This window comes from Panthera onca, chromosome A1 (genome assembly GCF_046562875.1).
Source record: "Panthera onca isolate mPanOnc1 chromosome A1, mPanOnc1 haplotype 2, whole genome shotgun sequence".
Lineage (NCBI taxonomy): Eukaryota > Metazoa > Chordata > Mammalia > Carnivora > Felidae > Panthera > Panthera onca.
This window is the reverse complement of record NC_138339.1, coordinates 25,703,308-25,716,539: the sequence shown is the minus strand read 5'-3', so window position 1 is coordinate 25,716,539 and position 13,232 is coordinate 25,703,308. Positions and strand designations below refer to the sequence as shown.

The 13,232-nt window shown below is 38.7% G+C and overlaps 1 protein-coding gene across 9 annotated transcripts in view; it reads right to left on the bottom strand.

The window, feature by feature from the left end:
* Positions 1–13,232, bottom strand: part of PDZD2 (PDZ domain containing 2) — a 361,998-nt gene that overhangs the window by 23,701 nt on the left and 325,065 nt on the right. For all 9 annotated transcript variants that reach the window (XM_060634411.3, XM_060634416.3, XM_060634417.3 and 6 more), the window contains 7 exons: positions 11,594–11,667; positions 11,198–11,423; positions 10,170–10,287; positions 8,414–8,546; positions 3,792–3,873; positions 2,217–2,251; positions 1,115–1,271 (listed from right to left, as the gene is read on the bottom strand). In XM_060634411.3, the coding sequence (XP_060490394.3) occupies positions 1,115–1,271; positions 2,217–2,251; positions 3,792–3,873; positions 8,414–8,546; positions 10,170–10,287; positions 11,198–11,423; positions 11,594–11,667 (825 nt within the window). The remainder of the gene's footprint in view (positions 1–1,114; positions 1,272–2,216; positions 2,252–3,791; positions 3,874–8,413; positions 8,547–10,169; positions 10,288–11,197; positions 11,424–11,593; positions 11,668–13,232) is intronic.

Below are 13,232 nucleotides of genomic sequence, written 5' to 3'. Positions count from 1 at the left end.
AAATGAAAGAAAAATTACACGTGCTTCCACCTTGAAATGTTTCCATCAGAGACTAGAGTAAGCGCATCAGCTGCTTCAAATGAAAGCCAGAGTGGTCAAGTCTGCCTGTCCTAAGACAGAGATGTTCTTGTTCAGACATTAGAAATTAAAAAAAAAAAAGTGCAGGGGTGCTTGGGTGGCTCAGTTGGTTGAGCGTCTGACTTTGGCTAAGGTCATGATCTCGCGGTTTGTGAGTTGAGCACCATGTCGGGCTCTGTGTGAACAGCTCAGAGCCTGGAGCCTGCTTCAGATTCTGTGTCTCCCTCTCTCTCTGCCCCTCCCCCACTCATGCTCACTCTCACTCTCTCTCAAAAATGAATAAACATTAAAAAAATATATATTTTTTGGTAATTTTTTTAGTGTTTATTTGTCCTGTGAAACTCGTGGTCTGTGAGTTCAAGCCCCGCCTTGGGCTCTGTGCTGACAGCTCAGAGCCTGGAGCCTGCTTCAGATTCTGTCTCCCTCTCTCCGACCCTCCCCCATTCATGCTCTGTCTCTCTTTGTCTCAAAAATAAATAAACATTACAAAAAAAAAAAAAAAAAAAGCAAACCATACCAGCAGAAGCCTGACAAATCAGTATGGTTCACATGGGATTACCTCGTATTATAGTGAGAGCGTAATCAATGAGATTTAAAAACACCTGTTTGATAACATCTCTCTTACGGGTTCAGAATCTTTCACTCGCTGCCTTCTAAAAAGAATGAAGTTAGGGCCCAGTGAGGGAAGGGACCTGGATCTTGGCTAGGGTTCCCCTAAAACATAAAGCCATCAGGTTGCTAACCTGATTTCATGCCATAAATTTCAAGACTAAGTTATGTAAATAGCATCTAAATGCTGGTTTAGCCACCTCCAACACCCTGGGTGCAGAACAGGTGTCCAGATCCTTTACCGCAGACCTGAGGGGCCCGTCATTAAATGGTGGGCTGCATTTTCTAAGAATAAACTCTGAATTTAGTCAGGGAACAAAGATGGCTTCTACTCAACCAGAGGCTTGGGTTCCAGTTCTCCGTTCACATAAAAGCATCATAATACGTAAACCCATGTGGCCCAAGTCAGAAAACAGTCATTGTTTACTGGAGGTGCTGGGTGGCAGGCCACCGTCTTCAGAGATGCTGCAGCCACTTCCTGGGTGATCCTCGTCCTCAGAGCCGGCCACCATGAAGTCTGACAGGGGGCCTGGGACACCGGGGGCAAAGTACTGGGCGGGTTCGGGGTCAGAAATCAGGGGGTCCTGTTGGAGAAGACAGTGGTGGATGATGAGCAAGCACACCAGAAGCTGATCAGCTGAAACAGTAATTACTTCCTGTCTTTCCAAGAACACTTTGTTCGAATCCATGGTCCTGTGAAACAGTGGTGACAATAAACACCCAGTTCCATTTACTTCAGGATGGCTAAATTAAACAATTAAGGAAAAAGCCAACAGTTGCGGCCAGACCATGTTTTTAAAAGATTTTTTTTTTTTTTGCCAAATGCTTAGCAATGATCAGAAAAGCCACAGCAGCACTGTATCAACCATCCCAGGAAAAACACTGGGGGAGAGAGAGAGGAAAATAGAAATAAATTCCCAGCCACTGGTTCAACCTAGTGATAGAACAAGGAAGAGGGGAGTTTGAATCCTGGGCTCTGATCCACTGGGATTGAGGGGCCGCCAGCTGAGAATGATTCCAGTCTGCTTAAAGTCACAGGCTCCCCCCAAACCAACTGGGACCCTTTATTGTGGAGCAGGTTGTAAACTATCCTTCAAACTGCAGCTCACGGGGCTCAGGTCATGATCTCACGGTTTGTGAGTTTGAGCCCCGCATCAGGCTCTCTGCTGACAGCTAGGAACCTGGAGTCTGCTTCAGATTTTGTGTCTCCTTCACTCTTTCTGCCCCTCCCCAACACATACGCATGCTCTCTCTCTCTTTCAAAAATAAACGTTAAAAAAAATTAAAAAGAAAAACTGCAGCTCACTTCTTTTATTTTGTTGCTCTATTCTTTTCCTAGATGAATAGTTAATGAAAGAAACACACATTTTTATATTTGTTCTCAAATTAGCATCGTTGCAGTTGTCTGTGTAGAGTGGCCAAAATGACTCATGGACAGAAATATGGGCTGGGCCCTCAGGTTTGCCTTCTGGGCTCCAGGAATCGGTTCGTGGGCCAGCTGAGCGAGGCAGCAGTGTGCCTTGACTCACCTTTTTTGCAAGAGAGGGACTCTTCAAGGGGGTACCTGTTGGAGGGAAAATTCACCATAAAGTTAAAAGAGCGCAGCTCCAATTCTTACAACTAGGCTCTCATTCTCAACTAGAAAAGAAGGAGCCAAACATATTAACTCTTCTCTGCTTGACTGACACTGATGGGCTGTGTGCATAGGTGGTAGACATGTATGCACTTGACCCGATCCCCACCCCACCCCACCCCCCCAAGGTTCTGCTCATGCTTCAAGCCCTAACTTGGATGCTACCACCTCCATGGGATCACCCAGTTGGAAGTAACTTCTTCTGAATCTCGAGAGTACTTTATATTACCCACACACCAATTTCCATACACACAGTATAATTTAATTATAAGTGGATGCCTCTCATATTCCTTCCTCAGCTATTCATCTACAGGGCTGAGATCTTCAGTGATCTGACTCCACAATGCTCAGCATTGCACCTGGGTCTAGGAAGTATTCGGTGATATCTGCTGAACGGATCGAAGGATCAACGAACAAAGAAGTCCCACTCAAGAAACCCATGAAGAAACTGGGGAGAGGGTTGAATAACGTATTTTGGTTTTTAGTAGAAGGATGTGAAGATTCTGCATTGAAACTTTAAATTCTATGCCATGAGCAAAAAGATCTTGGGCATGAGGTCCATAGCTTAATAAAATCTTTCATAATAAATGATCGAATGGGTACGCCAGGCTTAGGAGAGGACAGCTTGCAGTCAGGTCAGGAGAAGGAGATGGCCGAATAAAGAGCCCATTATGGTTGTGCCCACTTTAAATATATTAATTATGGATGGAAATAATCAGGGCATTACATGGCTGCCAAAAAATCTTAAGTCTTCCTTTTCCTCTGACAACCAGTAACTCATGTCTCAGTTCTTTTTTCTCCTGACATCAATCTTAACATCAGTAATATCTTGAGTTGAGACATGTTTGCAGAGTCCCTTTGGATTTCTATTCTACCGGAAACATTACTTTCAAAACTTGATGGAATGTTTCACATTTAAAATTCATATGAAATTCTTACTATTTCAGTCCTTCTCTGCCTTAAGTTTCCCACTTAAAGAAGCAGAAAATCATGATTTTGGGAGCCTCTATTACCCTTAAGTTGAAACTTAAAAAAATACCAACTTATTATTGAAATAGAGCTGCCATACTTTGTGGAAATTTTTAATTCATGTAAAGAAACCCCAGGTTTTGGAATGGAGACCACTCTGCATCTATCAAACAACTGATATTTTGGGATTACTTCATTTTTACCTAAAACATTTTATATGAATTGTACATAAAACACACGAAATGCCGCTAACTCATTTTTGCAAATGATCTTGTAGTACAAGAAGCATGCATAATTAGAACTTTAATAAAGCACATTAAATAACTGCAGAAATCAAAAGTAGATGCTAAGAAAAAGCACAGAATCTCTTGGACAACTACTTCTGCCAAACCTGGTAATTACAAAGAATCCAACCAATAACATTGCACTGGGGAGTGTCCCATGGGGAAGGTTAATTGAGAGACTCTTCTGAGTGTTGAATGAAAATGTGCAAATACAGTACCTAAGCCAGGAGACGAATTGGCCTCTTTGCTCTCCTGATAAGTGCTGCGTGCTATCACTGCATCCATTTCCTGCTCGGAAACCTGGTTTTCAGCAGAAAGCACAAATTAGCTGGTTTTATTTATCTTCCCCCCCAAAAAGTAGCTAGGACCAGAGTCAGAGGCTGAGTGCAAATAAAGAGGAAAACCACAGGACCAAAGATTATGACCATCCTCTGAAGCAATAGCTCAGGGCGTATAAGAAATATTGCCAGGTTAACATATTGCTTCAAACAATGTATTCAAAATCAGACCCTCAGTTGGTTTTCAAATTCATTAAAGCTTTCAGGTGCTACATGGCTGATACCTGCCTCTCTCTAGAACACTCACTTCTAATTTTTTTCCTAGATTTTACTTAAACAATTTCAAACCTACATAAAACTTGTAAAAGTAACACAAGAGTAGCAAATTCTTCATTGTTGTTTTTTAAAACATTCTCCCACATTTACACTCATGCTCTTTCTTTATACAGATACACACACCATTTAACATTTTAATTTGGGAGTCAGTTGCAGACGTTAAGAGGTTACAAACCTCCTAAAAACAAGAACATTCTCTTTAATAACCCCGGTACTATTGTCAATTCTAGGAAATTTAACATTGACACAAATGACTGTCTAATGCACATTTCATATTCCAATTCAGCCAACTGTACTAACACCGTCCTTCATAAATGCTACTCAAAATGTGTCAGTAGACAGAAGTAGTTCACAGGAAGTTTGATGCCAGCTTGTGAGGAGATAGGATTTTCCTCCAGAATGCTTACAACACTCAGCTTCTTTCCCAACAGTGTCTTGCTGGGGGAAAAATGTCCACTGAACTGAGTGGTGGCCCTAGTGATGTAACTGATTTGCATTCTGGTGCAAGCTCCTTATCTTGTTGTGGATCTTTAGCGGATTGTCGCCAACTAACTCCTTTGCATAGTAATGCTTTATAGAAATTTCATTTTTGGCAATCCAGAATTCAATTTAGGGTCAAGTCTTTTTTAGACTCCTTTAATCCAAAACACTACTGAGCTTTTGTCTGTCACAATACTGATATTCTGGAAGAAACTTAGGCCAATCAAAACCTCAATTAGGATCTAATAGTTTTTTCATGCTGAGATTTAGATTATGTATTTTTTTTTTTGGCAGAAAAACTACAACAACTGCTTCCTTTTCAGTGCATCAGAGAGGCACTCAGGGTCAGCATTTCATGTTTCATGACTGATGGTAACTTTGACCACTTGATTAGGACGGACTTCACCACATTTCTTTACTAGATTTTTTTTTTTTTTTTGGTCATCAATGAGTAATCTGGGAGGAAACAGCTTCAGACAACATCAATATCCAGCTCCCCAGTATACTTTTACTCAATGGTTTTAGCATCATTGATTATTCTTATTTGAATCAATTTTTATGATGAAGTTTTCAAAATTGTCATTTTATAACTCTTCTTTTCCTTCTATATTTATTGGGATCATGGTAGATTCATGCATTTTTCCCCCATTAGTTGTTATCCCTAACTGTCATTATTCAATATGGAAAAAAAGTTTAAAGCCTGAAAAATGCTGAACTACGAGGTATTTTAAAAGACAATTACATAACTTGCATAGAGTTTCTTTTTTAAAGGCAAGAATACTGTAAACTTAGAATGGTAATTTTATGTACTAAAATAACATTTAGCATAAGTAATATTTGGATAAGCATAGCAATTTTTCTTAATAAGTAAATAAAGTTATGCAAGATTCAGCATTATGTTTTAATCTAACAGATAAATCATAATCACATCATGGCTTTTATGTAATACTTTCTAGCAACCTTCACAGGAAATAAAATATATATATATATATATATACATGCACAAAGCATATACACTAAAACACACACATATACTTCATAAAGCAAAAGTAATTTTGTATAAATGAGTTAGGGAAAATATAAGCTTATATGGTGGTTGCAAATTTTTCTTGCCAATTTGCAAGAATTGCAAGGTTGCCATTTTCTAATTGACATTAGACTTTCAATATTTGCAACTATTTTTCTGAGTGGGAGAAAAATGGTCAGGTTTTGAAACAAGTGAAAGATTTCCTGGATAATTCTAGTCATGCTGAGAGCCCCAGGACCAGTTAAAAATGGACCTCTATGACTTTCTTCTACTTAACATAAGCTAGAAGCTGTGACCTGAGTAAGTCCAAATCTTAGCTTGTCTAGACCTGGAGGGTTTGAATATCCCAGTTGGGCAGTCACTGCGCCAGTCATTATGAGAAACAGAAGAAAAGAAAATCCTTGTGGTATTTCTATTGGAACAACATGAAAACTAAGGAAGTACATACATTCAGTATCAAAATGTACTACTGGCATGAGATGCTGGGGTGAGCGGTATAAAAATACATTAAACATAAAATGGAATCTTGACCAAAAGAAAAATATAGTATATGTTACAATTAAGAACACCATGTTTACCTAGGAAGAAATGTGAAATCTAGTAAAACAAACACTTAAATCTGGTTTTGCTGGATGTATCTCCCACACCATCATGATGACCATTTACTGTGACCAGAAACATGAATCAACCTGTATTCAACAGGATCGCAGACCACCAGTCCATCAGAATTATTATGCTTTGCGCTTAAATGCCATTCTGATGTTTGATTGTACTGGCAAATTAGGTAGATGCTTTTGGGCTGAGACGAAGCAGACCTCCCAACAAATCGTGACCTGTGCTATTTTGGAATGGATTTTGAAGTCAGGCATGCCTTGAAACGAATGCCTGGAAACCACTGAGAACTTAATTTTTTATAATGTTGTTGAGGGATGTGCGAGGTCAGCTCTAGCTTATTGGACTGCTTCCTAAGTGGGAAGCAGGTGATGGAATCCCAGGGAGGACCCTAGAGGAAGGAGTCAAGACCACTCTAGCTGTGAGTTTGAGGCAAAGTGGTGTTAAAAATGACATGGGGTGCCTGGATGGTTCAGTTGGTTAAGTGTCTGCCTCTTGATTTCAGCTCAGGTCATGATCTTGTGGTTGTTGGGATCAAGCCCTGAATCAGGCTCCTTGCTGACAGCAATCTGTCCCTCCCCTGCTTGCACACTCTCTCTCTCAAAATAAATAAACTTAAAAAAAAAATGACCCAAAGAGAGCCATGGGGAAGCAGAGAGATAAAGGAGAACAGATTACAAGGGAAAATGTCAGGACTATAAAACGTAAAGGAGAAAAACAGGAAGTGACAAGAAGGAAAAAGTGGAAAATGGTAGAAGCAGGACTTGATTTTATTTTAATGATACTTATTCAAGAAGTTTTTATTTAAGACATATATAGACAGGAGAACACAATCTGGGAAAAAAAATAGTAGTGGAGTTGACTTTGAATCAGTCTAATGGCAATCCTTGTCCAAGCACTATGGAGAATCAGTATAACAAAAACACACCACTGAAAACACTAAAAATGATGCTATAAAATTAATACACTAAAGAAATCTCAGAAATGGGATGACCCAAAGTTCTCCACACACATGTCTTACTCTCAAGATGGCATACAAGTCCATCAAGCATAGCAGTCTGGGACCATTTAGGATATAATCAAATAATAGTACAAATGATACAGAGGAGGTGGTCATATGATAGGCACAAAAAGAACTAATATTATTTTTTTAATGTTTATTGATTTTTGAGAGAGAGAGAAAGAGTTAGAGAGGGGGAGGGGCATAGAACAGGAGAAACAGAATCCAAAGCAGGCTCCAGGTTCTGAGCTGTCAGCATGAAGCCTGACACAGGGCTCAAACCCATGAACTGTGAGATCATGACCTGAGCCAAAGTCAGATGCTTAACCGACTGAGCCACCCAGATGCCCCCCAAAAGAGCTAATGTTCTTAAGGAGCATTTTGAGTTACTGAAAGGGAAAGGCTAAATTTTGTAAAATATAACCTGATATTATAGACAAGTTAATTTAAAAGGATTTTTACATCAAGTACTTGAAACAACAAAAAACAGTGCTCAAAGCCAGTAGAGTTGAAATTGCTGAGGTGTGCTCTGGTTAACCTAAAAAAATTAAAAGCAACTGCTCAAGTATAAAAGAGATACAACCAAATAACACAAAGGCCCACGATACAGGGGCTATGATTATCTGCAAATTCAACAATGTGATATCAATGTAGAAAAAAAATTAGTGGACTCTTAAGCCTTAATGACAGAAGTATTCTCCTCAGGTCAAGGATGGCCTGGACAGATCATTTAATCCAATGCTCTCACATTTTCTTGATGCAGAAACCCAAAAAGTTAAATATCTCACTAGAGATCAAACAAACAGCTGGAAGTTACTCAGAACCCAGCACTCTTATCTTCCTACCATATTTTATATTCACCAATAACACTGTCAAAATTTTCTAATGAAATTTCTAAGAGTGTGAAGATGAAGAAGTCCACATCAATGATTTGTTCCCATGTGTATCAGTTACTTGGCCACTGTGTGACCACAGGCTGATTCCCAAGCCCGGCTGGGTGAACTGTCTTACCAGAGTGTGCGTCATCATAGGAATATGTGTAATCACTGCTACAGGACAAATAACCAAGCCATCTTTTCATATTTAGAACAATAAGAAGTACTTCACCTTTGGATTAGGGTGCCGGCCAATGACAAGTCGAACAGGTCCTGGGGGGCATTTGCTCAGGATGGTATGGACTTTGCTTAAAGCAGCATGGCGGACATTGACTGAGTTCACTTCCAGGATTTGATCTCCGCGGCTAGGGAGGACAACATAACCAACACGTTGTGGTAACAGTTGAGTTTTTACAAGATTTCCCTCTGGGAGAGGTTTATAATATGAAATCTTTTCTGAATACTTTAAAGAAGCAAATGACATCTTTTCATCTTTGCATATGTGTGAAAAAGCAACACATTCATATAAACACATTAGATATTAAATCAGCAAAGTCCTTATGCGTATCTAGCTGCATTTTCAGAAGTAGTAAAGTTAAATAAAATTGATAATAAGACAATAACAAGGGTTACCATTTTTTGAGCACAGAGTGTAAACCAGGCACTATACAAAGCAATTTCCATAACAATCCTTTGAACAGGTATTATTATTTCTATTGTTTAGACAAGGCCACAGACTTTAGAGAGGCCACCTTGATGTCACACACTGTTGAACTCAGGTCTACCTTTTGATCATCACAAGGTAGCTCCTTGACCACCACCATTTTCTTTTTTTCCCTACCATCTTGAAATGATTATTGTAATGTAATTTGAGGGGGAAATATCTTGAAGCTCAAAGGTTACCCAAGAATTTGTAAAAACGTTTTAAATTTGAACAAATGAGAAATTGGGGACAAGATGCCCATTTTGACTTGAAATTATAGGCAGAGAACTCAGTAGGAGAGAACAAAAGACTCTTTATATGGTGTTTGAAGAATGTTCATTTGGCAGGCTCCAGACATATGGAACCATTCAAGAAAGAAACATCATCTTGGGATGTCATTAAAGGATTTTTTTTCCTTGGGTTCTAAAAGTATATTTTCTTTAATGTACTTTGGATGATCTGCTAAATTTTTTTTGTATGAAAATTCACTCTGATGATTAACTAAAAACATAACATAATCTATTAACAGGGCCCCAAAATGGCAACCTCAAGGCATGTCATTTTGACAATTCCTCAACTGCTCAAGGACTTAGAAGCTTATAGGGGGGGAAAAGTGATACTGTTTACACAGAGTGCTTTGTGCACTACGTGTATATTCTTGTGGCGTTTGGGTGGGCACAGATCCACTGCAGTTACTATATAATAGAACACCTAGACATCTCTTGTATAACAGAATATCCATGCTACAACTCAACTAGCTGGACTGAGAAATCAGACATGTGGTGATTTCAGACAATAAGCATCTAGACAACATCACTCAGAAAGGAATGAAACAACAGGAAAGGTCAAGAGATTGTACTTAATAATAACAGAGGCCCCCGGTTTAAGGGCATGATTTCGGACTCTTTTGTATCCAGTGATTCTGAACTGTTATGAGCAGTTCCTGGCATCACATATGAATTTTACATAAATGAATATAAAAGTGAAAGAAAGTATTTCTTTCTACATAGGTATCTATGTAGAGTTGTATTTTGTCAAGCTTCTGAAACTGAGCTTCTGAGTCCAAACAGATCAAAATAGGGAAGCCAAGATCTATAGTTCTCTACTTCTACATTAGCTTTTCATCTTTGGAAATTAATTGTAATCTTGGCTATACTATCACTGCAAATAATACAAAAGTTTAGAATCTCACAAAAGAATGTAATAGGGCAGATATCTTACACATATATTCATTCCTAAATTCACGAACATGCCATAAGCCTATACTATCAGGTTTACAACAAACCTCAGATTGCTCTCCATCTTGGCCACTGATCCTGGGGCAAGGCTGTGAATGTAGATACCTGGAGGACTGTTTTCTAGAGCCAGGCAGCAGGCACCAATACCTAATCCAACTCTGGGCTCTGAGAGGCATCAAAGAAAACAGAGTTAAAAAAAAGTATAAGTGGTATGAAGCTACACCACTGTATATTCAGACCAGCAATCATTTATTTTTGACCAGACTGAGAATGTAAATCCTGCTTTTTGCTGTTAACATTATCATACTCTGTAAATGAAATGAGTCCACGGCAGAACCAGGGGCTAACTATGGACTGAATTATTCAGCTGTCTGCTCTCTGCTTAGTCTAAAGAACCTCCTCAATTCTGTTTTTGGAAACAGGCAGAGTCAAAGTAATATATTTTTTTAAGATTTTATTTTTTAAGTAATCTCTACACCCAACATGGGGCTCGAACTTACAACCCTGAGATCAAGAGTCCCATGATCCTCCAACTGAGCCACCCAGACGTCCCAATATTTTTTATTCTAGATACATTTCTTTCACTTATCTTTTTTAGCAACTAATCTCTTGGTTACTTCATTGCTCATATTTCTGTAGTAGGTATAGAGGAAAAGGAAACAGATGAAAGGCTGTTAAGATCTGGTGAAGACCCACAACTTATAGTTATTAGCTGTATTCTCAACTATAATCTTTTGTTCTTCAAAATTTTTTATTAGCCCTAGAATTAAGTCAGTCAGTGATTTTTTTTTTTTTTTTTGGTTTTTTTTTTTAAACATGAGTTTCTGACACACAGTGATTCATCTGGGGAGAGCTTAAAAGACTTTGTACTACTGGTAACTCTTTTTCACTTTAGCAAAATGACTAAAATCTCTACGTGTGATCCCACTGTCCATTTACAGAATACCATACGTTGTTGGCAGTAAACTGTTCCAAAGGAACAGTTCCTAGAAAAAATTAAAAAAACGAAACCTAGGAACAGATGACAAATTATTATGTGAGAGAATGTAAGGAAGTGGGGAGTAGGTGGTATCACCTTTGTTGAGTGTGACTTCCATGACAATTCTGTCCTTGGGCCCGGGGGCCTTGCGACCCAGGGATGAAGAACCGCCTTCGTCGGAGCCTGCTGCTGAGCTGCCCCCACTGGTGTTGAAGTTGGGGGAGCTGGATCTGCTCATGTGTGTGGGTGTGGAGCAGGGTGTGAGGCTTGGGCTCAGTAACTTTGTGCGTACTGTTAAGACGAATAATCCACTCCGGATTTGCTGAGAAAACAAGAGAGTAAAACATTCTAAATGCTAAAACATTCAGACTACTCCTAGATTAAAGGATGAAAAAAAAAAAAAAGAAAAAAAAAAAAAAAAGAACCCAAACCAGAAGGAAATAAGGGAAGAGAAATCAAGAAGATAAAAGAGATAAATAAGAATGTGGTTACCTTAAAGGTATGGATGGCTTCTTGGAACGTCAAGCCCTTTATTGGTATCCCATTTACGTCTAGGATTTCATCCCCTAGTGCCAAAATAGGAGAATTACATTAACATCAAACTTTGATGTACTAGAATCTAACTGCATGGTCAGTACTAGAAGAGGATACCATATGGTACCTGATTTACAATTCTATAAAAGGACTTTTATTGTTCCAGCCTACTTTCATTAGCATAGCTCTCAGGAATTTCAAAAAATGGGACAATTAATAACAATACATATTCTTTTGCAGTAATTCTGTATCTCCATCTTTAATGAAAAACAACCAGGGGAAGCATTAAGTTCTAATTCTTTAGACATTGCCAAGTTCGATAACAGGTGTCCTAAAGTTTAGAGATCAAAATGCAATAATGAGTCCCAAGCCTTTCCTCATAGTGTTTGTTTAAAAAAACCTAAAGCTACTGGCAATATAGCATGAACATATATATAACATGTGAGAAAGCCACTTCTGTATTTGCAGAAAGGCAAGGTTTTCAAGCCTGCAGAATCATCATGGTGTGTGGAAAATGGTTTTAATAACAGAGACAAAAAACTTTTGAGATATTATCTAAAAATGGCAGTCCTCCCTCCAGAAATAGTCTAGATGCCTGGTCTTACTGATGTTGTTCCAGGTTCTCAGTCATTAAGACTAAGAGAGATTATTGTGGGCTAATGCCAAATTGTTCTCTCATTCATTCTCATTCTCTCTCTCTCTCTCTCTCTCTCTGTCTCTCAAACTATCCTGGACTCATCTTCAACCCCAAGGACGCATGGTCAGGTCATTTTTCCAGCTGTTGATAGTGTCTGCTGGGACTATAAGAGAAATTGGACATCCAGTTGACTTCTCAGTTTGTTTTGGTTTATACTCTCGTAACACGGTCTGTTTTTTTGGAATAACAGTTCATCAAAAACACTACGAAGGGGCCACTGAGAGAAGAACAGATGAACTTCACACAGCGGTGCAGGACAAACGAAGGCCTCCCTTTACCTGTAACAAAGAGCAACAGCAGCAGAACCTCTCCTGGGCAGCTAATCCCAGGGGCACACTGTGCCTTCCATTAAAGGAATCCTGTAGATGAGGTTGAAAAGGTGGCAGTACCTCCATGCACTTGTTATGTGCTTTTCTTTAATGCAGTTACAGAAGTTGTAAAATAAGTGAAATAATCTGTTTAAAAATAACCACCTAACTAGGTAAGGTTCTTGGTTTGCTTCCATATGGGAAAAGGATACGATCATTAAAATGATTGCTCATGCTCTTAAAAATCTTTATACAAGATTTTTAAAAGATCATTCAACACATTGAAAATCCATTCCAATGACTTACCTTTATTGTAAATGAACACATATGAAAAAACAGTATTTAGGAGAATCAAGTGCTATTAACCTTTACTAACTATTGATTTTTCCTCCATTTGTCTCCATTCTACCAGTACTGCAGGATGAATTTCAATCAAATGAACATATGGCACATCCATTATAAAAAACACCCTGTTAGAATTTTACATTGTTCTGAAACTAGACACAAATACCACCTGGGAGTTAATCCTTCCTCTAAAAAAGAGAAATAAATATTCCGCCATCAAAATAAGCCTGGTCACGTCTTACCATTA